The sequence below is a fragment of the Cnephaeus nilssonii genome, assembly GCF_951640355.1.
Source record: "Cnephaeus nilssonii genome assembly, chromosome: 1".
Lineage (NCBI taxonomy): Eukaryota > Metazoa > Chordata > Mammalia > Chiroptera > Vespertilionidae > Cnephaeus > Cnephaeus nilssonii.
In genome coordinates, this window is record NC_137072.1 from 50372619 (window position 1) to 50399599 (window position 26981).

At 36.5% G+C, this 26981-nt stretch overlaps 1 protein-coding gene across 1 annotated transcript in view; it reads left to right on the forward strand.

Annotated features, from left to right (window-relative positions):
• The window catches only part of EMCN (endomucin), a 101232-nt gene that overhangs the window by 17588 nt on the left and 56663 nt on the right, over window positions 1-26981 (forward strand). The window contains exon 2 of the mRNA XM_079772435.1: window positions 19548-19676. Within this exon, the coding sequence (XP_079628561.1) occupies window positions 19548-19676 (129 nt within the window). The remainder of the gene's footprint in view (window positions 1-19547; window positions 19677-26981) is intronic.

The following is a 26981-nucleotide window of genomic DNA, read 5'->3' on the forward strand; positions in this document are numbered from 1 at the left end:
CAGTTTGCAAGATGGACCCCAATGATCCTTGCCTTTTGGTACTCAGGCCCTAGAGTGGACCATTCTCAGTTGGGGATGAATTATGTGACTCACAGAATACAGTGGAAGGGAGAGTGTGTGATTGGCAAGGCCAGGTAGTAAAAGACATTATGGCTTCTACCTCAGTCTCTCATTTGGCTTTCCCTGGGGAAGCCAGCCATCCTGTTGTGAGAGCAATCAGGCAGCCTTGTGGAGCAAGCCAGTGGGAAAAACTGAGGCCTCCCACCACAGCCAGCACCGTGCCAGCACTGTGCATGAGCCACCTGGTAAATGGCTCTTTCAGACCCACCAAGCCTGGAGCTGTTTGAAGCCCCAGCTATAATTGCTAGAGATTGCTATCTCATGAGAAACGCCCAACCTGGGTTTGGTTAAAGGTAGTCTAAATTTATTGCCCCATTAAATACTGTGCGAGATAATAAATGATTGGTGTCTTAAGACACATGTTTAAGTACAATTTGTTGTGCAGAAATAAATGGCTGATACGAGTGCCATAATTTAAAACCTGTAATACATTTAAACTTTTGACACAAATTTGATTGATATTCAGATGAACAGAAAAGACACTTTGTATCAAGACATTTTTTTTAGATGCAAGGTAAATCCTTTTCTCTCAAGCTATACCTACAGTAAATGTTTAATTGATATTGGCTGATTTTTTTTAATGGATCCATTATTTACATGCTGCATAAAGCCCAAAACATATTTAGGATTATATGTCTTGCCTATTGAATTCTTTAAGTTCAGAGTTTTCATTTATCATTGAAAAACTGGTATAGATAGAATTAGAATGTTGGATTATCATCATTTTTGTAATATTATGACAATAATAGTAATATATTTTATAAGCAATATAGTTTTTTCTATTCTTCCAACAGATAATTTTAAAAGTTACTCATTGTTATTATGGAAGTTATTGTGTTATTTTCACAGAAGATATATTTTACAAATGAATTTGGTTTATAGATATCATTTGTATTTCTTGAGTGCTTACAGGAGAATTAATTTGTTAATGAACTATATTTTCTTATTTATTTTCTCTGAATATTAAGAAATAATTACTGATTTTTTCATCTAGTGAAATATCAGAAATCGTAAGGTGAAATCCTTTTCACTTTCTTTCATGTATTGGGAAATGAAAATAGAGAGATAAATGATATTAGAGGAACTTAAGATTGGAAAGGATTGAATTTAGTTTTAGACATGGTTTCCTCAGGTTAAACATTAAATTATTCCAACTCCTTTTTCTTTTCCTCCTGGAATCCAGTTTGCATCTTTACTCACATTACTTTATCTTCTTTGACAACTTTGCTCCTACTTGCATAAAACACAGACATAAAAATTGAATTCATGGTGTAATAAAGATCTAACCACATTGAACAGTTAACAATACTTACTTTTTAGTTATAAAGCATAATGTCATCACTACTGTTTCATTGCAAGTAGAATTTTAAGATAGAATATTGATTATTTATTTCTTGCTTAAGGCTTCCTTGGGCTTTACATCTTTTTATGATGTATTTATTCTTATACTGTTTTATTCACTTTGCACATTTTTTGCTTTTGCTCTTTTGTTTATATTTGTCTACTGAACTTTATCCTGTAAATGAACAATAATTTATATCATTATTTTTTATATTGTCATCTTCTTTACTATTATCAGAAATACTAAAAATGCAGTTCAACATACTGTCCTTTAAAAACCTGATTTGGATTTTTTTTTTTAATGTAAAGTTCAGATCTGTTTGCTATATTGCTCTAAATTTTTTCCTAAATTGCTTTTCTCCTTTTTGGCTTATAATTTAGTTTGTACTGTCAAAATCAAAAGCCTTACTCAAGCCTAACTAGATTATTGTAGTCTTTATGTCTTCTGCTTTGCGCAGTAGTCCCCTCTTATCTGTGGGTAATAATTCCAAGACTCCCATTGTATGCCTAGACCACAACTAGTACCGAACTAGCAATTTTTCAGTTAAAGCATTTTATGGCTTTTCTTTGGTGTATTCAAATTGCCAGCATCCCTACTCATTTTGAGGCCATTATAAGTAAAACTAGAAGCCCGATGCATGAAGATTAGTGCAAGAATGGGCCTTTCTTTCCCTGGCTGCCGGCAACACCTTTCAGCTCCAGCCCCAGAGCCACCTCGTTCCACTTCGGCCCTGCCTTCCCACGCTGCCCAGAAGCCCTGAGTGGCTGGGGTGGTGCAGAACACCTGCATCATCACCATGGTGAGGATGCAAGCGTCCCGCCCCGCCCCCAGCCACTTGGTGCCTGCATATGCAAATCAACCCGCCATCTTTGTTGGGTTAATTTGCATACTCACTCCTGATTGGCTAGTGGACGTTGCGAAGGTATGGTCCATTTGCATCTTTCTCTTTTATTAGTGTAGATAAGGGTTCCTTGAACACAAGCACTGTGATGCTGTGACAGTCAATCTGATAATGAGAACTCTATGAAGCAACTAAAGGACAGGGAGCGCATGCAGCGTAGAGACACTAGACAAAGGAATGATTCACAATATGGACAGGAAGGCTAATGGCATGAGATTTCATGCTACCCAGAAGGGTGTGCAATTCACAACTCCAGAATTTTTTATTTCTGGAATTTTTTATTTAACATTTTTGGACCAAGGTTGACTGCGAGTAACTGAAAATGTGGCCAGAATGAAATAACTTTGATGCAAATCTTTATTATACTCCTGGCTATCTAAGTGTATATTTGGTATTTTTATATCTTTACTATGCCTTACACCCACTTATTTCACTTGTCAACATAGGGAGTGCAGGATCCAAGCATGGAACCATCATAGTTAGCAGTATCTGTATAAAAAGTGACTTTTTCATAGTATTTACTCTTGTGGTTATTTCAATTAATGATGAGTGACCTTATTCTCTTTTTGTGAGATTCTTCTTTTTTTTTATGCTCACCCACATCGATTGGTTGCCTCCTGCACTTGCTCCAACCAGGGCTGAGTATCAAACCTGCAATCCAGGGTACTTGCCCTTGACTGGGAATTGAACTTGTGACCACTGAGCAACACCAGCCAGGACAAGAGTATTATATGTCTTTTTTAAAACTAAATTTAACTTTTAAAACTTTCTCTTTTAAGAATAAGAGTAAGGAACTAGTAGTAGATAAAGAATATGCAAAACTCAAAAGTAGTACAGTAGGGAATTAAATTGCAGACACACTTTCCTGGAGATTAAACCTTAGGAGGCAGCTACAGTTAAATTTGGCATTTCCTTTTGTCAACTCTTGTTCTCACTAGTAGGCTGCTAAATGGACAAGAGTTTTGAGGACACTTTAATAGTTGTTAAGTGACTCTTCTAAACTTAACAAATACATTTTATTTCAACCTTTATCACCCAGGGGAATATGAAGTGTAATGCTTTCAAATATTACGTAAGACTCATGAGAGATAAGAAAAATGCCAAAAACATATTCTTCCTACAAATTCCTCCCAGAGTTTCTTATATCAGGAAAAAGAATCAAAATTTATCAAGCATTCAACACTGTTGAAGTCACAAAAGAGCAGAAATGTGTTTATAAATAGTAATAAAATGTAAAGAATAATGAATTACCAACAAATTTTAACCAAAATTTTTATTTCAACAGATCATATGTTCAGTATAAATTCAACCCAAGTTTTAGTTCCTAGCCATTAGTAATTCTATTTAAAATGGTAGAGTAATTATAATATTTTGAGGATTCTGGATAGTCAGGAAAATTTACTTATATTTGCAATTTAATAAATATTTAATAAGGGCCTATTGTCAAGTACAGCATTCATAGTAGAAGATATACAGAAATGTTAAGCTATCCTGATATTCAATTCTAATTGTTTGAATCTATCATTCTGGTATATCTTAAATAATGATTCTAAACTAATAAAAAACGTTTAATTATGCACCATATTTCTTAGGCTTTCTGAATAAATGAAACTAATTATATATTGATAATAATGAGATTATATCTACTTATTTCTCTTCTATCTCTGTTACTTTGTCAGGCAAGTTAATTTAATTGTTCTGACCAGATTTCGTCTTCTAAACAAGAAAAAAATAAGTTTACAAATAAATGCCAAGTGTAATTTAAAGGCAACCTTCACACTTAGAAAATACTTTATTGCTTAATACCAGTGAGATCTCAGGTTTCAATCATTTTTGCTGCTGCATTGAAGTGCTTACTCATAGCGCCAGAATCTACTTTTCTGATTATCTATCTTGCCATATTTCTGAAGCAAAAAATTTATAGCCAACTCTGCCTGGAATAATTTACTACAGAACAAATTTACGATTATCCTCTGCTCAGCAAGTGCATAACTGTGACTCAGCAATTCTGCATCCAGTAAATGGCATTTAATCAACTAATAAAATAAATTTATATAACTCACATGTCACTTGGATATTGATTGAAGACTTTTTTCTGCTAAAAGGAAACACCATTGTCCTACATTTCTGCAACAAATCCTTTGTGACTGAGGGAAGAATAAATTTCCAGGGTTACCTTTCCTTCCAGCATCCTGAATCCTTCCAATCCTGCACTCCATTTGGTATCTTGCAACATATCACTTTGCATTGGCAACAATCAAAATGTAGTTCCCCTTTCCTTCATTGGGGCCCAGAAGAGCCACTTAACTAAAGTTTTGGCATTTGCTGAGTGTGTGTGTACAAACTGACTTTACTGAAGGAAGGAAGGCTTTACATCAGAGTGATGCAAAGTTAAGAATGAGTTTTAGATATCCAGATTCTTTAAACAACATTGTTTATCAATTTTTAGAGAGAGAGGAAGGGAGAAGAGGAGAGAGAGAAACATTGATGTGAGAGTGTAACATCTCAATCTGATCAGCTGCTTCCTGCATGGGCGATGTCCCCTCCCGGTTCTTAAAATTCCTTCTTTCTTAGCCTTTTCTTATTCCTGTACCCCCACATCTTCTGCCCTTTCAACCTCAGGGGTAAAAAAAATAACAAATCATTTCCATTTCCTTGGTCAGAACAATTCAGTTCTCTCTAGCTCTTTCTCTTACATCCCTTACAGCCTGGACATTCTTTTAAATACCAAAAGCACCTTTAGAAAGAACACATCTAAACATTTGTTCTTAAGTAAGAAAAAATTTTCCATCCTAGTCTTCATCTTGGCATTTGGGAAGGGATTTGGGAGGGTTCATTTCCATCCTAGTCTTCATCTTGGCATTTGGGAAGGGATTTGGGAGGGTTCATTCCTCTAGTTAAAATTGGGTGATATCAAGCAAGAGGATGTTACTTTTAAATAATGAGACAAACTTTGATTGAGAAGTAAAAGTATACAGTTTATTTCTTGCTTCTTTCTTTCTTGCTCTTCCCCGTCCCCCCGCCCCCCCCCCCCCCATCAGCAGAGCAGATACTTCCCAAATAGGCTTTGAGAACATATTCTGGAAAAGTGTCTGTTGCCTACCATTAAATAAATAATCTGTTGCAGTATTTGATGCAAGCTCTTTCTTTTTCCAGGGTCTGTATCTGTCCCACAACATGTGGAGTTATTTTTAAATGTGCGAGATTTAATTAACCTACCACACGTGATTTCTTTGATGGCATCCTAATGAAATGTTCAAAATATTTTTTAATTTGGAAAACATACCATATAAAAGCTAGTCTCTAAAATCAGAGAGTAGACACCATGACTTCTCTGTTCTTGTGTAAATCCAGAATGGGCTCCTCTTGGGCATGTGGCTCAGAGCAGTTTTTCTTTCTCCAGTTCGGAGAGACTGTGGAGAAACAGAACCACAGAAAGCACTTACAACTAGGATATACCTGAACCCTAAGGGCTTATAAATCCCCTGCTCTGTAAGTCTTTGCTTGCCAGTTTCTAATTAAAAAGTATGAGTCACACTGTTTAAAGAGGGTCCCTAACATGTGCAGGAAATGTTTGAGACCAGATATCTAATTCTGACTCAGTATGTGATGTTAGATGAAGCCTTCAGTCAAAATAACAAAATCGTACTGTTATTGATATACTAAGATATACAAGGGAGTGGCCCCCAATTTTCTGAAGATAAATCTAATTTTCATGGAGTTTATTGTGAATTCCATTCCTAGGAAGATAATAATAGCACCCACCATATTTAGAAATAGAATCTTTCTAAATATTTAGCAATTTTTAAAATGTTATATTTTATTAATCACAGTGGAAGATATACATATTTTAAAATAGTAGTACACATATGTGAATTTTTTTCAGTATACAGACAATATTGACTGTGGAGACCTATTTAATAATTCCTGATAAAACTCTGCAGATTCCAGTAGTATCATGCCCACAGCATCTTAGCAACTGGGCCTATAGAACTGCGCTATATAAAATCTCTTACTTCCAGTACGTAAAAACAACTTTCAAATTTTCTTTTTATTATCCTGCAATCTTATTATCCGTTTATTATCCATTCTACCACTATAATCAAAACTTCTTGAAAGAAATGATATAAGGATGTTAGAAAAAGAAGATAATAAAACTAAAAAATCTGGCAAAGTGATTGTCAAAATTAAGACATAAATGGAAGCTAGGTTATGATTTAGGAGGAACTTAGTCTTTTTTAAAAAGACTTTACTAGCTTGAGTCCACTGACTGCATTGGGCTTGGCCCTGTAAGAAGTTAACCAAACATTGAGAGAGAGTATAAGCAAGTAACATAAATTGGTTTTTAATTAGGATAAATTCAAGTACAACCCAGATATTAGCAGTGCCTCTCACCTTTTTATATATATTAATATTTTGATTTGTGCAAAAACCCTATAGTTAGGGTTTTTGAAAACTGAAGTTAAAGAGTTTAAGCAATTTGCATAAAGTCACATGGCGGGTAAGTGGTGGGGCCTGAGCTCAAACTGGGCTACATGGCCTCAGAGCCCTGCACTTCCTATACCATACAGCCCTTGATTTAATCCTTGCTTACAGATTATCTTCAATTACTTAGTGAATTTTCTGAATTTACATGGGACTAATATATATATATATATATATATATATATATATATACACACACATATATATGTATATGTATATATATACATATATATATATATGTTAAAAACAATGCAAATGAAATAACAGGGCAAAATAGTTTTTATTGTGATCAGGGTAATTAATGATTTTGCTATAAAAGTGAGACCAAACAATAATATATTTACCATTTCACTGCTGCTTTACCCCAAAACAAAAAAGTTAAACACTTTTTTGCAATGTTGCTCTAAATACAGGACAAGTAACCAATAAAGTGATAAGGACATGAAAGATGTTGTATCTTAAAAATCCCTTCATAAATTTTCTCTGAATCATTTGGTATTAAAATATCATTGACCTTTCTACTTTGAAATTTTTGGTAAAATGTTGCACATTAATGTTCTAATGATGAACAAGATAAGACAAAACTTTGAGCTAAGAAGTTTTGTTTTGATTTATTTAATAATTCCTGATGGATAAACTGGTTGATCAACCAAAAACAGGAGGTACTACTACTGATCAATGTTTTTGTTTTACTTTTAATACTTCCCATATCTTAATTAGTTATATTCACTTTCATAACAATTAGCAATAATATAAAAAATATACTCTAAAGTCATTAGAGTACTAAAATAATAGCATAGCAATACTGCAACCACAAACATGACATTGTAGTTCAAAGACTCTAGTCAACGAAGAGAAAAAGAACATGAAAGATTTCTCCCAGGTAACAAGTTCATGTCTCCATAAAACCATTGTGTAAAACTGCTAAAGCACAGCCTCCTCTTGGTTTGTAGAAATGTAGAAATTAGAACATCAGAGCTTAATTATTTTTACACATTCTTGTGTTCTAGCAATATCTATCATTTAAAAATGTTTGTCTCTTTAAATAACTCTTTTCAGGGCAACAAATGATTATCTTTGAATTTTCAAAAGGTAGAAATCACTTTTTGTCCTTTTATTTTAACCTCTTTTAACTAAAAGTACAGTCCTTCAACTTACACAAATTAAATAACATTTTAAATCAGCTAGAGAGTTTTTCTTTACATTAAGAGAAGACAAAAATAACAGTAGATTAATGATAAATAAGATATCTCTAATTTAGTCAAATATCATTCTCTAGCTCCAAATGCAAAATTGTAGACTATTTTTAGAAAAAAAAACTCACTTGTTGTAGGTAGACCAGCACTCTAAAGGGAAATTCACTCAGTCCAGGTAACATTATCAGATTGCAAATGTATGTAGACATTTTTGTCCTTAAAAATATGGAACTCCCTTCAGGGCTCAGATTTCTCCCAGATAACAAGTTAATATTTCCAAAAAGCCATTGTGTAAAACTGCTAAAGTACAAGCCTCTTCTTGGTTTGTAGAAATGCAACATATACTTAATTTTTTTGCCATAAAAATATTTACATTATAATTAATCTTAGAGGTGATACAATCTTACAGTTGAAAAAACATTGTTCAACAGCCACTTCTTGTAGAGAGGAAACTGAGGCTGAGAGTGATAAAGTGGCTCACTCAAAGTTATATAGCTAGCTCATGTCAGAATTGCCACGTCTTTGTCTTCCTTCTACCTCCCATCGTGTCGTTTCATGTGTGAAAGTCACTATTCTAAACTATCGTGATCTGCTGCTACAGGTGTCTAGTGAGACCATCCCCATTTCTGAAGAAATGCTGAAGAAAATGTAGTTAAGACTCAAGACTTCAAGTGGCTGCATTCTGAGTTCAGAGGAAAGCTGGAGGTGCCACTGCAGAGATAATGGGATTGTACTTTCCTGTATTATGGCTGCCCCTAATTGAGTCCATTGAGTCCGGAGAAGGGATAGAGCAGCACCGTTTCTTTCAGGACAGAGAGGGCACCCAAATGGATCCCCTTCCAAGTCATGAAATGGGCCCAAGAGATTTGCTTGTAAATATTGCTGGGGCATATAAGAGTATACAAGAACTCGCAAAGCCTAAGCATCATGTTTTTTTGTTTGTTTTTTGGAAGAAGTGTTTGACCTGCAGAACCACAGTTCCTCTCTGGAATCAGAGCATAGCATGGCGGGGGGATCCTGGGACAATTGTCTAGGAGCCCAGGAGTATGGCCAGGTTGTTCCTTTTCCCTCTTTCTCCCACCCCTATAAATATTAAATATAACCTTTGCCTTTTTACATCTCAGAGAGTCAAAACTCTTCAACCAAACTCGGTACATTAGACAAAAATCCTTTCTCATAGAGTCCACAATTTAAAAGCATCATATTATGGAACATGATTTTTAAAGAATCACAATTATTTTGTGAAGGGAAAATAACCACAGTTTCCAACCTAACACCTGGGTGAGGGGAGGCATTTGCCTTGTACACCTCCGTCCATTTGTCAGCAAAATACCTCAGATTTTCAGGTCCATTTTGCAGCTATTGCTGTTTTCTGTTTAAGCAACTCGCCAATGTAAGGTTGCCTTCCTGTTCTCCCCCAGAGGGGCCAGGTGGCTGAGACACCTGTGCATGCTCGGAGCCTGCTGAGCTTGGCGCTCCCTACACACCTCACAGATGGCTGGCAACCTGAAGAGATTCCTGTATCGGGCACAGCTTTCTCCCACTGATCTGAATATTTTCCTCCCTGTGAAAAATGAGATTTCCTTCTTACTTTTTTTCCACCTAGAAAATTTAAGCACTCTCAAATTTTTTCTGCTTGCTGCAGGACGTTGTTAGCCTTAATTGAAAATGTACTTCATATTTTAAATTCTTTTCTCTAGAGTTGCCACGAGCTCTGATGTTTTTATTGAAAATGGGATTTTTCCCATTTACCTCTCCCAAAAGATTCTGCTTATAGTGTCTAATATCAGTGTCCCCTTACAGGCCTTATATGATACAGCCTGTATTTTATTTGACCTGTTAACTTTCCCTTCTACTTGAATGTACTTTCTTTTTTTCCCATGAGACATTTTTTCCTTGTTGTCCTCAACTATTTTATTCCTCTTGAATCTTTTCCTCCAAAAAAATGATTTTGATTGTTCTAGACTCATACAGAGACATCACCTTATTCTGGTTTCACTTAATATTGAGTAGAATCAGCTATGTATAATATTAATTTATAGCACCATTTTATATAGCACCTTAGTATAATCTTATAATATTTCATATATGTATGTATATATATAATGTTTCATATATATGTGTATATATATATATATATATAGCTCAAATATCAAAATAAAATCTAAAACACATATTTTTACTTTATGAAAATTAATTGAGCTAAATAATTTATTGGTTAGTGCATTACTTATACATTTTATAGAGGATTTATAAAGGTTTGGATTGATGCAAATAGAAGAAATCATTAAGGATACATCCTCCCATAGTAATTGTGTGTTTTTTTCTTTTAATTGAGAAAAAATTAACTGCATTGTATTTGGTTAGCAGTGAACCAATGTGAACCTTTGCTATGTTGAAAAGGATCTCATTAGCATAAATGTGTGTTACTGTGAAACTGATCATCGAAGAGTTGGTGCCTTATCTTTCCTGAAGGCTCTGTTTTAGTGGAAATATGAAAAATGGTGTCATATTTTTTTAATTAATCAATTTAAATATAGTTTAATTTTATGCATACATTTGCCATATATTACATTTTTATTTTTAATATACATTTAAAATATATTTTTATTGATTTCAGAGAGAAGAAGGGGGAGGAAGAGAGCGATAGAAACATCAATGATGAGAGAGAATCATTGATTGGCTGCCTCCTGCATGCCCCACTCTGGGGATCGAGCCCACAACCTGGGCATGTGCCCTGACCGGGAATCAAACCTTGATTCATAGGTCAATGCTCAACTACTGAGCCACAGAGAGCAGGCTTAATATACATTTTCAATGTGTGAAAAAAAATTAAAATTTTCAACTTAAAGTTCACTAATGATCATTTAATAACAAAGAAGATAAAAGGTACCCATTGAGAAAGAATTATTATAATGATGTTAACTACTGACAAATTATTATGAAAAAGGACACTCCTACTACTTATAATATCCTGATTTATGCATTGCTATCACATGCAAACTTAAGAGTGGATTCATATTCATTATACGCTGTGGTGTATATGAGGCTAAACACCAGAAAATCAAAACTAAACAGTTGGCAATTACTTTATTTCATGATAAAATTTATGTAAAATTTCTGAATGCTTGACAATGTAATATAGGAGGTGACAGTGTAATATCAGTTAGTGGTAATAATACATAATAAGCTATTGAAATGTAGAATTATCTATTTTCTCTGAAATTCTATAGATTGGTTGTTCTAAGTTAGAAATTATAGTACCTAATAATGGTACTTTGAGGGTTTATAAGACTATTTAGTAATTAGCATTTTAACATACTATAATTACATATTTCTAAAGAAATCATTCTTTTATTTCCTTAAAGAATTTAACTCTTACAAAATGTTTGTTTATAATTAAAACTGGCAAAGTAAATTTTTTTTTTAGAGATAGTTCAGGAGAAACTTCAACACTCTCTCCTTCAGGGGTGCATTTCACATGCCCATATCCTATATAATAAAACCCTAATATGCAAATTGGCCCAACAGCAGAATGACTGGTCACTATGATGCATACTGACCACCAGGGGGCAGATGCTCAGCCAGAAGCTGGGCTCACGGCTGGCAAGCTTAGTGGCAGTGGTGGGAGCCTTTCCTGCCTCCTCAGCAGCTCTAAGGACCCCTCGGGGGATATCCGCCTGCCAGGTCCTGGACTGCGAGAGGGCACAGGCTGGACTGAGGGACCACCCAACCCCCAGTGCATGAATGTCATGCATTGGGCCTCTAGTAGTAGAATGAGAAACAAACACAGAGCTTTCTAAATTACATAATAGAATGCTGAACTGAGAATCAGGGGAACAATTTTACTGGGGTGATAATCTTTTGAAACTACCTTAAACTCATATATTGTGTAAGCCATAAAATGTAGAAATTGTATTACAGTAGGATAGCAAAATGTTCTTGCCAGGTTTCAAGTTCTAGAAATCTAACTTAGTCATTCAGTGTTCGTGTTGACCTAGAAGAAGCAAGATCTATTCTCTTTAGTAGTGAATTTCCAGTGGACTTTAGACATGGACTTGGTAAGGGAACAGATAACTGGAGAAATAGCTGCTCATTATAAGGATTAATGGAATTCTAACTTTTAGAGACTATTTGTGAGTTACCTAGGAAGATTAGGGTAGATGACTTGGTCATTTGAAGATATGATACTTGGTTTCCAGCCATAAGCTGAATTCTCGACAAGATATGCAAGTTCATAAGAAAGATCCCATACGGTGTTATATATGAACACTGGGGAATTCTCTACCTTGAACTTCAGAGAATGGAAGACTAGTTAGGATCAATGTAAATACCTTAGCATAAATCTATCATATCATTTCTAAATAGCTATTTGATTAAAATCCCAACAATGCTTTGTCCTTTCATAGCACAGGAAACTAGTGGCATGGTGTCCTTGTGCACCCTCAGTCTGGGTGTATGGACATAGGATGGAATCAGGACAAAATGCCATCTGTTTCTCTTACAACTTCCCAAGAGCAACACTATCTGACTTGGCACAAGCAAAGTCCTTGGCATAAGCAAAGCACGGGTCTTGTTAAATTTACCTTTAATCACCTTGGAGATATAGAGAGGGAACGTGCTACTTCACCACGTCCTATGAAGAGAAAATACTACAGAATAAACCATTTTCTTAAATAGTTTCTGATGACATCAAATCAAGCCTAGAAGAAACTTTACTAGACAATAAATACAGTACAATTATAACTGCTTCTTGCATCATAAAACCAATAAAACCTTCAACAGTGGTAGTTAATGGGAATAATTCTTATCCACCATACAATAAGAAAAAGTTTCTATTTGCTGATTTTTAAACTGAGTTAATCTCTATTTTTATTTTTCCAATATAGTTTTAGCAGATTAGAAATTTCCTTTGAAGCAATAAGTCTAATACGTGTGTGTATGTGTATTTGAAAGAATGAATGTTTGTTATTTTTAAGGAAAAAAATGATGTGTTATTTCATCTGTTTTCTCATTCTAGGTACATAAAGGCGAAACACTGTGTAGTCATTTCCTCCTTTTTACTATCATACCTTATCAAAGGCAAAGAGCAGGTGGAGTTGGGGTATGTGGCTTTGCAGAGAGCCACCTTCCCACAGCAAGATATGTGGTGGTGAAGGGTATCTTCTCTGAAGTCAAGGCTGTCTGAATTAAAATTTTGACTGTACACTTCCCCCTGTGTAATGTGGGCACGCTGCTTAGCCTCTTTGAGCTTCAGAGCCCTAATCTGTAAAACAGTATGAGCACTGCACTGCCTTTGTTAGGATTAAATGAGATAATCTGCAGAAAGAGCTCACATTGAACCTAGCTCACCTGGTTCACTCAATATTTTTAGGAGTTGTCAGTCCTTGCCAAAAGAGAACATACTCTCTGTTGAACAATCTGAAGAACTAATAATAGAGATGTTAATTCTGAGTATTAATGGAGTAAGGGTTACTCAAGGAAATCAGTGGCCAAATGTGTGGAAGGATGCTGAGGAAGAAAAGTCTTACAGTACAGCTCTATTTTACCTCATCAGTGGTTAGAAATTTGCCTCAAGTCATTTCATGGGTGGGAACTCGTTGATCTCACCTGACTTCAGGAGGGCAGAGGACATTGCTAACATAAAAATGGGGACATTCAGCTCAGTTCCACTGGTGTCTTCTCATTCTCTGCCACACCATTTCCTTATCATTTTTTCTACAGGACAATTTATGTTTGCTCATTTTCCAAAACTCCCTACTGACTTATTGATAATGTCCCAAGTCCCTGGCTTGACGTTCAAGATTCTCTAAAATCTGGCTTCCAGAATTTTACCAAACATCCACTCTATCCTTGAATAGGGTATTGCAATCCAGCCAAACAGAACTGTTTGAAGTCTTCTCAATTACTTCTCAGTTCCCCACTCCAGACCTATGCTCATGTCCTCTCCTCTTCTTGTGTGGTAACACTCTTGAAACTCCATCTCTTATGTCAATTCTTGAATGAAGCATTCCTTGCTTATGCCAGCAGGGTGGTCATCTTTTATCTTATAAACTCCTGCCCAATATTTTGTGCAGTACCTTTCAATTTCTTAGCTGGAATAACAGTAAAGAATATGTTTTCCATGGCACATATTTCACTTAAATTTACACACACATACATACACCGAAACAAAGCTTCATGAAGTTATTTGCAATATCATCCTAATATTTTCCCTTTTCTCTTTCATTTGGCAAAAGTTCTGACTATAATCCACTAAATAGATTTTGTTGTTTTTTTAATTAAATGTATTGGGTGACATTAGATAATAAAATTATATAGGATTCAAGTGTAGAATTCTATGATACATCATCTGTATAATGTATTGTGTGCTCACAACTCAAAGTTGAGTGTATGGGGATGGAAGGAGATGTGACTTTAGATGCATCAGGTTATGCACTAGTCTTTAAATGCATCATAACCTGCACTTTGGAAAACACTGTTCTACATACAAAATATCCTTTATTATTTATTATGTATAAGCATCACATTCCTTACAGGATTGAAAGCTACTCAAGGGTGATAATATGTGGTACATTATAGAATATTTTACTGTATTGAATCATGCTTTTCATATTTGTTACTAAGTGTTTGTGGAAGAAAAAAGGTAGGGAAGAAAGAAAGAAAGGAAGGGTGAGAGAAAAAGAGAGAGGAAGGGAGGAAATAAGAAAAATATCTCTAGAGATGTTGATTATACTCAGAAATTAAGATTGTTACTATTTTGGAAGTCAACAGATGGGAACCATTCAAGTTATTACAAGAAAAATTTCCAGTCAACATGGTATGTGCTTCCTTGAATAACTTCGTCAACCTTAATTTAAACTTAGAAATTAGTGTCTCATCATGGACTACAGGAGAAAAAGAAAGATAGATAGAACAAAATGACTAATAGAGAGAAGATAACCTCACCTATGCTAGGTTCCTTCTCCCTGATGACTATTGTGGGAAGGCGAGGGTGACACCAAAGGTGTGAAGTATATCTCCAGAGGTGAAAAAAGCTTTTGACTTGATTTCCATAAAGCCTGTGAAAAAGCAGTTCTGTCATTTCGGTATGTGCTGAATACAACTAGTATATGCCGAATACATCAAGCAATTTCTGTGTACTGGCTGTAAACAAAGTTGGTGCTAAGTGCTAACATTTCCAAGCACTCAAAAATATAAAGCAGCAATTTTCAACGGGTGTGCCACAAGAATTTTTAAAACATGCAATACCTGACTATTTAGTCAGGGGCACTGATTTCTTTTTCCTTAGATTGTCAAATGAAAAAAAACACGACAATAGCCAACACAATAGCCATCGATGTGAATGAATCAAAATTACACCTATTATTTTTGTCAGATTGGCAAAAAATTCTATAATATATTTTTTTGATGAGCCGCCAAATTTTAGTAATTATTTATTGTGCCATGAGATGAAAAGGGTTGAAAATTGCTGCTGTAAAGTGAAATAGGAAATACACCCTATCTCATGGCATCTGAAATATTACTTTTTACTGACATGAAAGATTATTGGTATTTTCCAGATTCAAAAGAGGAAAAATTTTTAAGTTAAGTTTATTTTTATTCATTATAACTGAAGAAGTTAGCACATTATATTTAATGTAATAAAAGTTATAATTGATGAGTTTATATATACATTTTAAAGGATTAAAACAATTATTTTAGTACAGTGAAAAACAATCTTTGAACTTTATTATTTTTGAAATGTAAAATGCATAATTATAATACTAAGGCTACATATCTTATTTTTTAATATTTTAATTAAAAAACTTTAAAAATTACAGTTGCCATTCAATATTTAAAAGAGGAAAATTTGGGATGAAATTTAAATTTGAAAACTATACTAGTGACATACATTTACTGAAATGATATAGCAGTGGGATTTAAATATAAGTCTTTGTTGGGGGACAACCAAGATGGTGGCATAGGTAAACACCTGTACTTGCTGCCTCTCACAACCACATCAAAACTCCAACTAAAAGACAAAACAAATATCATCCAGAACCATGGGAAAGCTGGTTGAGTGGAAGTTCTACAACAAGAAAAAAGCAATTTGAGACTGGCAGGAGGTGTGGAGGTGCAGAAGTGCAGAGGTGCGGAGGAGCGCACAGAAATGGGCTGGCAACTGGGTGCACTGTTGTTTTTTTTCAATCAGGAGGGAGATACAAGCTCCAGATTGCTCTGAACTCTAGCTATAGGCGAGACTCTGGGGACACAGATTCATACGGGGAGAAACTGGACTGTCTGGCATCGGGCCGAAAAACAAAGGCAGCTTTCTCTCAGAGGTGCTCTCAGTGATCATTGTTCCTGCACAGGGCCCCAGACAAAGAGACCCAGGGACCTCTCTGAGGCAGAGCTGACTGGCAGCCATTGCTGTTTGCTCTGCCCTTGTTTGATTCCCTGAGATCCTGCCCCACCCAATTTACAACCCCACCCAAGCTGTGTGCAGCAGCTTTTGCATATGAATTGCCTGTCCTTTTGCAACCTAAAACCTAACAAACTGCAGCTGGGTCAGAATGCTCCAAAGCTTCCAAAAGAAGGCCTAAGGCCCTGCAGCAGTAGCAGCCTGCATTGCTTCACAGCTAGGCCTCATCTGGGCACTTCCAAACCCCCAAAAAGAGGAGGAATCTGCAGATCTCTCTGTAGCTCCTGCTGGGTGGCCTCAGGCAGTGGCTGACTGTGCACCTCCTTGGAGATCCAAGAGCCAGTGTACCCAGTGGTCAATGTGAGACCATACCAGATTATAATTCTTCACATCCATAAGGGACACACTCAAGGGGCTGACTCAGTGAGCACCAAAGCCCCACTAAAGCAAGTCCTGCCCCAAAAGGGTGTCTCCAGCACAGCAGTTCTCCCATTGTAGACACAGCTGGTCCTCACCATTAATTAGCCTGGAGGTCAATTCCTCCCAGTGATACCAACAACAATCAAGGCTTAACTACAACAAGACAGTGCAAACAGCCCACAAAGGGGTACGCCAAGAGTGTCCACCTCAGGTAACTGGGGAGGCTGAGCCACTGGGCCCTACTAGGAAACCTAGCACACAAAGCCACTCCATCAACTCGGGGAAGCAGCCAAAATGCGGAGACAAAGAGGCAGGCCACAAATGAAAGAAATGGAGGAAAGCAAACTACTGGATATAGAGTTCAAAACCACGGTTATAAGGTTACTCAAGAATCTTCTAGAAACCTTCGAGAATTTTAGTGAGACCCTCAAGGATATGAAAAAGGACTAATAAGAAATTAAGCATATACTGACTGAAATAAAGAATATACAGAGATCCAACACCAGGCTAGAGGATCCCAAGAATAAAGTTGAAGATACGAAGAAACAAAAAACACCCAACTGGAAAAGTAAAAAGAAAATAGAATCCAAAAATATGAAAATAGTGTAAGGAGCCTCTGGGACAACTTCAAATATACCAACATCCGAATTATGGGGGTGCCAGAAGAAGAGAGAGAGCAAGATATTGAAAACCTATTTGAAGAAATAATGACAGAAAACTTCCCCCACCTGGTGAAAGAAATAGACTTACAAATCTAGGAAGCTCAGAGAATCCCAAACAAGAGGAATCCAAAGAGGACCACACCAAGACACGTCATAATTAAAATGCCAAGGGCAAAAGACAAAGAGAGAATCTTAAAAGAAGCAAGAGAAAAACAGTTAGTTACCTACAAGGGAGTACCCATAGGACTGTCAGCTGATTCCTCAATGGAAACTATGCAGGCCAGAAGGGAGTGGCAAGAAATATTCAAAGTGATGAATAACAATAACCTACAATCATGATTACTCTACCCAGCAAAGCTATCATTTAGAATTGAAGGTCAGATAAAGAGCTTCACAGATAAGAAAAAGCTAAAGGAGTTCATCACCACCAAACCAGTATTATATGAAATGCTGATGGGTATTCTTTAAGAAGAGGAAGAAGAAGAAAAAGGTAAAGATAAAAATTATGAACAACAAAGTGACAACAAATACATATCTATCAACAAGTGAATCTAAAAGTCAAGTGAATAAAAAATCAGATGAACAGAATAAACTGGGGAATATAATAGAATCAGGAGCATAGAAAGAGAGTGGACTGACAATTCTCAGGGGGCATGGGGTGTGGGGGGTGCGGGAAGAGATTGGATAAAAATATTACACTTATGGACAAGGACAGTGGGGGGCGTGTAAGGGCATGGGGTGGGGTGGTAACTGGGTAGAGGGGAGTTATGGGGGGGTGGAAAGAGAAACAACTGTAATAATCTGAACAATAAAGATTTTTAAAATAATAAAAATTAAGTCTTTGTTATTCAAAATCTGTCATCTTAACTAAATGTTATACTATATACTCCATTGACTATACACACAAACTAACAACATAAAAATAATGCCTTCATGGGCATGAATACTTTTCCCAAGTATGTAGACATTTGTTTGCTGCTTTTTGATCTTCAACCCAACAGTGAGTGTACAGAGGCAAGAATAGAAATATATAGGATCAAAAAGCTTATATAAATGCTAATAAATTATAATAATATTATGTGAAACAAATATTTTATAAATCATGCAGAATTAACTCCTACATCTCTTTGAAAAATTAATAATATGTTAATGGAACTTCTAAGAATTATTATTAAATATTGAGTTTTTATTGCCAAAGAATGAATTATTAACAGTAAATATGTAATATAGATCACAATTGCTTTCATTTCTGTGCCCTTGGTTGTTAAAATTTGGAGAAGTAATACATTTGAAAATTCAGATTTATAGTAACTCAATTGCCAAAAATTTAGGCATGTTGCAAAATTAAAAATATTTAATAAAATATCCACTGCCCAGAGAGTGTCTAATTATTTCATCTGACATTAGCTAATTGATTTAAAAATATTGTTAAATTTTAAATGTACACATGTATTCCTCACTAGTTTTGTCAGATACTATTTTGTTTCAGACCCACAGACTGCTCATGCCAGCCATCTTGAACATTTACACCATTGGTGAGAAGCAGATGGTATTGTGAATGAATACTACTCAGGGCTGACTTAATAACAATTAGAAACTTAATTTCAAATTCATGCCCTATTGGCTGTGTTAGCAGCATATACATAGAGTTCATTTTATCCTATATAATAAAGGTGTAATATGCAAATGGCCATTACACTGTGAAGTGTAACGACCCAACACATAACGACTGGATCACGGAACAGCAGGAGGGTGGGGCAGCGAGCTACAAGTGGGTGGCGGAGAGCTACAGGAGGGGGCAGGGCAGCAAGCTATGAGGGGGTGCGGGGGGGGGTGGGAACTACAGGAGGGTGGGGCAGTGGGTGGAGAGCTACTGGAGGGCGGCAGTGAGCTACTGGTGAGCTACTGGCACACGGATTTGTGCGCAGGACTACTAGTTTAAATATAATGGTCTGTTGATTGGCAAAATAAATGTAAATTTTAATGCAACCACTTTGACACAATTTATTTTTTTCAGTTGAAATTTCAACCAGTCCTGTATTAAGATCATCAACAATTTCTGCAGCAAAAACATCTGGACCAACATCAGTTACAATGACATCACCAAATCTTGTTATTCAATCAACAGCTGGAACATCTCCCAAAGGTAGGATAAATACTTAGAGTGAAATTCACTCTAACTTTAACAAATAAAATTAGTAGCACCTTTGTAATTTAATCACAGGAAAATAATTTAAGACATTGCACCTGTTGATATGAAGTTCTGTGCTAGTTTACTATTTTGAAACTCATGTTATTTTGGACTGAATACAGAACCCTGCAATCTCAGTGGGATTCTTTGATAATGTCCCCTTAGATCACTTCCTGTTTGAGACTTATCCTATTGTGAAAGTTACATACACAAAGTTTATTTTTAGAAAAAAATAAAATTATCACTTCCTAAATCATAAAAATACCTTTCTAAATTTTGCAGTTCTCCACGTAAGCAGCACAGTTGACTATATTAATAACAAGCTGATTTTGTTAGTTATATTGGGCTGATTATAGCTTTAATTTGCAGGTGTCAGTAGCAATGTCAACACTATTGTGTTTTATGCTCTAAGTATAAAGGGGATTACCTTACCATCAATGAAAAGTAAAAGGAGACATTACGATCATTGAATTTAAAACTCAAGAGGTTATCAATCCAATGAATACTGCATTTTCTATCCTGCAACACACATAAAATGAGGCAGATCATTCAGGTCCAATAATCAATGGAGAGAAAAAAAATAAAATTGTTTGTTGACTGCCTGTGGGCAGAAAACCTGGTAGCATATTAAATTCACAGAAATACCTGAAAATCATACATCCAAATGAATGGATGACTAAAATTCCCTCATCTATCCTTCTTACCTCTCTATTCTTCATTCACCTTTCTTTCTAATGCGAAGCTTAAACACATGCTGAGGACCGATGAGGAGTAGTTCACTGGACCTGAATGGTTTGGAGATTCTTAGAGTAAAATGGTATTATAAATACTAAAGGCCCAGTGCATGAAATTCATGCACAGGAGAGGGGTCCCCTCAGCTCAGCCTGCACCCTCTCCAATCTGGGACCCTTTGGGGGATGTCCAACTGCCGGTTTCTGCCCGATTGGGCCGAAACCGGCAGTCGGACATCCCTCTCACAATCCGGGACCACTGTCTCCTAACTGCTCACCTGCCTACCTGCCTGCTTGCCCATAACTGCCTCTGCCTGCCAGCCTGATTTCCCCTAACTGGCCCCCTGCCGGCCTGGTCACCCCTTAGTGCCCCCCTGCCAGCCTGGTTGCCCCCAAAAGCCCCCCTCTGCCGACCTGGTCACCCCCAACTCCCCCCCACCACTAGCCTGATTGCCCCTCACTGCCCCCCTCTGCTAGCCTGATCACCCCCACTGCCCCCCCCCCCTGCTGGGCTGGTCACCCCACACAGCCTGCTGTTCAGTTGTTTGGTCATCCCTCACTAACCACCCTGCCAACCTTGTCGCCCCACACAGCCTGCTGGTCAGTCATTTGGTCATACCTCACTAACCCCCCTGTCTGCCTGGTTGCCCTACGCAGCCTGCTGTTCGGTTGTTACTGTCAGGGTGTCATGACCAATTTGCATATTACCCTTTTATTAGTATAGATACTGCACTACAGGGCCGATGCACAAAATTCATGCATGAGTGGGCCTTCAGGCAGCTGCCTGGATCCCTCCCTTGCAGCCATAGTGGCTGTAGCCCTGGCTTAGTCCAGAAGGATGTAGGTTCTAATTAGCATATTATGCTTTTTTCATTATAGATTATCTTTGAAATGTTTAATTTTAAGGTGAAACCTTAAACTCCTAGAACTTCTCTACCACACCAGGAAAAGTATTATACAAAGAGGGCATCTCTCTATCTCTGTCTCTGTCTCTGTCTCTGTCTCTATCTCTATCTCTATCTCAGTTTCTCTAGCTGACACCTTGGTATAAATAAGTGCTGACTTGACATGCAGACCCAGAAGGTTGAACTTTCACAGTTTTTGTGTTAACTACTTGGAACTTATGTTTTTTCAATAGGAAGATTCCTAACCCTGCCGACAATGATCTGTGGTGAATAACACTGTCCAAATAATAACACAAATCCTAACCACTATGTAAATGACCATGAAAGGGCAGAGGTGGAGGTGAGTTCCGTGAAGGAATTCAGACCGAACTGTCATTTATGATACCAAGAATGCATCTCACGTTTTTTATTGAAACAGAAACACTATACCTACTCATGTAAAGCATAACTAAGAATCATGTTTAGTGACTTTACAGTTGGGAGCTCCTGTAAAGGGACGTGAAGCCCTCTTCTCTGAAGCAAATGCATAGACCACTTGAGATTGATTTACACACACACACACACACACACACACACACACACACACTCCTCCTCATTCCTTTCCATGGCACATTTACTGCTTCATAGTACCCAGTTAACAAAAGTTAAATTCTAGTCTGTTCTTCAAAAGTTCTTCAGAAGGGCTTTAAATTATTGACATTCTATTGTAAAAATTGTAATAAGCTAGAGAAGCTTTTGTTTTTGTTGTTTTTATTATAAAAATGTTCAGATGAACCCAAAAGTAGAGTACTATAAATAATATCCATATGTCCATCTCCCAGAGTCAATAATTATCAAGATTTTACCACTTTTGCTTCATTTTTTCTCCTTCCTTCCTTCTCCCTCCTTCTTCCCCTCCCTCTCTCCTTTCCTTCTTCTTTCTTTTTCTTTCTCTTCTCTCTCTCTCTTTTTTTAATTTTGTTGTAAATTATTTGGAAGGGAATCCATACTTTATGCCATTTTACCTCTACAAACTAAATGTGCATCTCAAAAAATATGGACAATTACCCTGGCCAGGTGGCTCAGTTGGTTGGAGCTTAACCTGTACACAAAATGGTTGTGGATCCAATCCCTGGCCAGGGTGCATATGGGAAGCAACCAACCAATGTTTCTCTCTCACATTGATATTTTTCTTCCTTCCTCTCTCTAAAATCAATAAAAACATATCCTCAAGTGAGAATATGTGTGTATATACATTTATGTGTGTATAGTGTATATACAATTTATTTTAAAGCTACAATGTCATTATAAAATTTCTTAAATTAAGAATTACTTAGAATCATATAATATTTGTTTAGAGGCATTTTAAGGATTTTAGTAACCATTAATATAGCAGTTAAGAGGACTTAGGGGAAGGAAAGAGTCTATTCTGGGATCTCTCAGGAAAGCAGCTGCGACTGTGACGGTGGAAGGCAGATGGAGAAGGAAAGGCAGGCCCTGATGGGCACAATCTGCTCTGATGTAGTATGAGAAACGGAAAGTCTGGCATGGTGGCCGGGATGTGTGGGGCCATCAGGTAGCTGGGGGCCATGCTACCTAAAAGGAAAATGAGTGATGGAAGACAGAGAAAGGAAAGGAGAGAGAAACATCAATTTTTATTATTAGTAGTAGTAGTAGAGGCCTGATGCATGAAATTCATGCATGGGTAGGGTCCTTAGGCCTGGCCACTGATCAGGGCCAATCTGTGGGGCAACTGGCAGGGCAATCGGGGAATCCCCACTGGCACCTGCCTTGGCTGGCCTGGCGCCGCCCACTCGTGGGTCCCGCCCCCACTGCCGCCCTTTCGCTGGCCAACCCCGCCACCTGCCAGTCGCCTCCCCACCTGCCGGGCTACCAGTGGGGCGATTGGGGGGCTCCTGCTGGCACCCACATTGGCTGGCCTGGGGCCTGCAGGCAGCTCCTATGTTGAGCGTCTGCCCCCTGGTGGTCAGTGCGTATCATAGGGACCGGTCATTCCACAGTTCAGTCTATTTGCATATTAGGCTTTTATTATATAGGATTAAAGAGAGAGAGAGGAAAAGAGGGAGAAAGGAATGGTGAGAGAGAGAGAGACAGACAGACAGACAGACATTCATGCATTCATTGGTTAATTCTTGTATGTGTCCTGATTAGTGATGGAACCCACAACCTGGTGTATTGGGACAAGGTTCTAACCAAGGTAGCTACCCAACCAGACTTAGATGTTTTCTTAACTTCAGACCTGTGAAGGGATTTACATATTAGGGAGTTTTATATAATGTCTCATCCGCCAAAATAGGTACCTTTAGATTATACAATAATATCACAAAAGGTATATCTATAGTGAAGTGATTCTATATTCCCCTCTTCCTCATGGCCAAATGGTAATTTTAGACACAATGAAAGTGTTTAACAAAAAACAAAGAAAAAGTATGACATTGATAAGCTTCTTTATTTTCATTGTAAGGCTTCCCAATCAGATTTTTTTGTTTAAAGATCAAAGATACTTGATTTAATAGTGCTTATGTGTATTCTAAAGCATGTACATTTTCTTTCTCCAGAAAAATGGCAGAAATGTTATCAGAAAAGTGGGCAATGTACAACAACAAGGGCATTCTTACAGCAATGGCAGAGGTGATGGATAGAGCTTGGCCTGGAACAGAGCTTGCTCTCAGAGAGCTGCCCAATCAGAGAGCTAGGTCTGGATCTCTTCCTAGATGTATATCAAGTGCACCGCCCTTTTGTTCAAAGGCCAATGGCCAGAGTTAAAAATCAACATTTGGCAGACACTGAAAATCATCATTATAAAATGAACTTCTAGGATACAAAAACAAACCTGAAATTTCATTCTTAAAATGTAATTATTTTCCAGCTTGATTTTTGAAACATTTAATAGTCAATTTTTAATGAGCTGAATTATAATGAAGAAATAAAAATTTTTCAGCACCGATACTGAACATTTTTTAATGCTAAGCAGACATTCAGTTTCAACTGAGGTCAGTAGAGGAGCCAGATACTTTGGCCATCTCTTCCACATAGGGTACCAGCTGTGGGGATGTTTAAGCTGTACTCCCTTTCTAGAAACTAACATGCATCTATAAAGGACAGACTTTTAGAAGGCATTTTTGTAAATTTTTTTTGTATTATTAGTGGGAATAAAATGGGTTTGGGTACCTCTTTTTCTATATGTTTTTTCTTTTATCTATTGTCTTTATATTCCTTAAGTTTGAACTGAATATGAATCACCTGAGACATCTTTATACATGACCTCTTAGGTTTTCCTTCTTACAGAATTCCTAAGTGGTAAAGTTGACATTTTGCTTTTAGTTGATTTTCACAAAATATGAAATGTTTACAAGTTGACATTTTCTGGAAACCCTTGTGTCCTGAATGGAATTAAATACAGTTCTAAAAGGTTATTTTGGAAAGTGTTATAAATAATAGTTTACTAAATAATTTTACAAAGAATAGAAGGCTTCTCTGATTTAATCTTTTATAAACATCTGTTGACTCAAAATTATATTATATCCCTAAAGATATATAGCTATAATACCCTCTTAATGTTCACATTAAATTCAGTCTATTTCTTTTATTGACCATTTTAAAGTACTTAATCATTGTTTTGTACATAAAATTAACAGAAATAACAATTCTCATTAGTACCTACATTTTTAAAATTTATCTTTATTGTTGAAAGTATTACAGATGTCCCCTTTTCTCCTTCATTGACCCCTTCCATCCCATCCTCACCCCACTCCAACTATTGTCTGTGTCCTTGAGTTATGAATATATGTATATAAGTTTTTGGTTAATCTCTTCCCTCCCACCCTCTTCCCTTAATTTTGCAATCATAAAGATGCATTTACACTTCAGAATGTTAACATGTTTAGCACATAGAACTGTTCTATAAGTTATATGTATAATCCTTATCTACATTTGAAAGTGAATTCTTATACATTAACAACAAATCTAAAATAAATTATATACTGTTTATGTTACAGATATTTTATACTGATAAAATATGATGATCATCAGCATGATCACAAGATCACCGTTCAGAAATCCATTTGGCCCTTCAGTTTTCCAAAGACCAAGACTGAAAATGAACCCAAATATAAGATTTGGGTTAAATACTTCAGCCAACATTCAACTGTATTACATCTCTCTTCTCTCTAACAAACATGAATTCAAGACATGTATAAAAGAAATGGGTCAAGGGCTTCAGAAACTCAAAGATTATATAAATTTGACATTTTCCCTATTTATATTATCATTATATGTGTCCTGATTATTTCCTGTAATCATCTCTTGAATTTTCAAGCAATATACAAGACATATGCCAGTAAAACATAATGGCAAGGAGATTATAAAAATTCAATTCGGCCTGTTATTGGTACCAAGAGTCTCAAGAGCAGGGATGAAGTGAAAACAAAGGCACCACATCTAGCTAGAGGGGACACTTTATTTCTATCATTACATCTCTTTACAATGTGAGCATCATGTGAGTGGGCAATGTACCATCTCAAACCTAGCTTTTAGGAATAATGTTTTGTTCGTTGGTGTCTTCTTTTAAAATATAACCACATATGAGTGAAAAAAAACAAACACCTTTTAGAAAGTCTTAAATACCTCGGTGCAATCCACATTTTAATTCACAAATGCTGCTTATTTACAGCCACTGTCCATTGCTGAAATAACCTATTTCCCTTAATTAGCACTGAGGACAGAGGAGTGAGCAGTAGACAAAAATCTCCACCACCTTAGAGGTGTTTGTCCTCAGCAGATCTCCAAAGGTCTTATCTTCTTCTTGTGGTTTCTAAGTATCTTTAAAAAATATATTTTTTATTTTATTTTATTTTATTTTATTTTATTTTATTTTATTTTATTTTATTTTATTTTATTTTCCCATCACCATTTATACCCTTATGCCTTCTTCCACCTCCACCCAAATTACATAGTCCCCAAAATTATATAGCTCCAGCCAGCTTGCCCTTGAAAGCCTTCTCTGGAGTAGGGTTTTAAAGCATTAGATAAACTTTACAGAGGCAAATAGTTCCTCTTCCCAATACAGCATGCATATATATATATATAAGAACCAAGCTTTATATACTGTATGTCACATAGTAAAAATGGGACCTGTGCCTTAATCACAAAAGGAAATTCTAATGTGTTTTACAAAAGAAGGAAATGCTGATTATTATGGATATCTAAGTGGTTAGTCATGCTCACTAAAAGCAGAGCTTTGTACCTTTGTTGGTCCCCTGTCCTGTATGAGTGCCACCTTATCTGAAACAACATTCACTACATGCAGGTTATACGCCAGGAATTACTCTTGATACCACTCAGATTAAAAAGATGACCGAGAATTAGATGCTGCTCTTCAGAGTATAAGAGTGGGTCTTGTACTGAGTGGACACTCAATGAATGTTTCATAAATGAACAAATTAATTAATTATAGGAGTCTGAAAAATTTTTTTAAGTTATGCTTATTTGGAAGTCTGAATGTCATAACCAAATTAACAAAATAACATGTGATTCTGAAAAAATAAAGACATGTTATTCCTAGATGCTATTGACCAGGACATTGCATCTCCATTGGGAAAAATAAAATCATTTCAAATCATTTG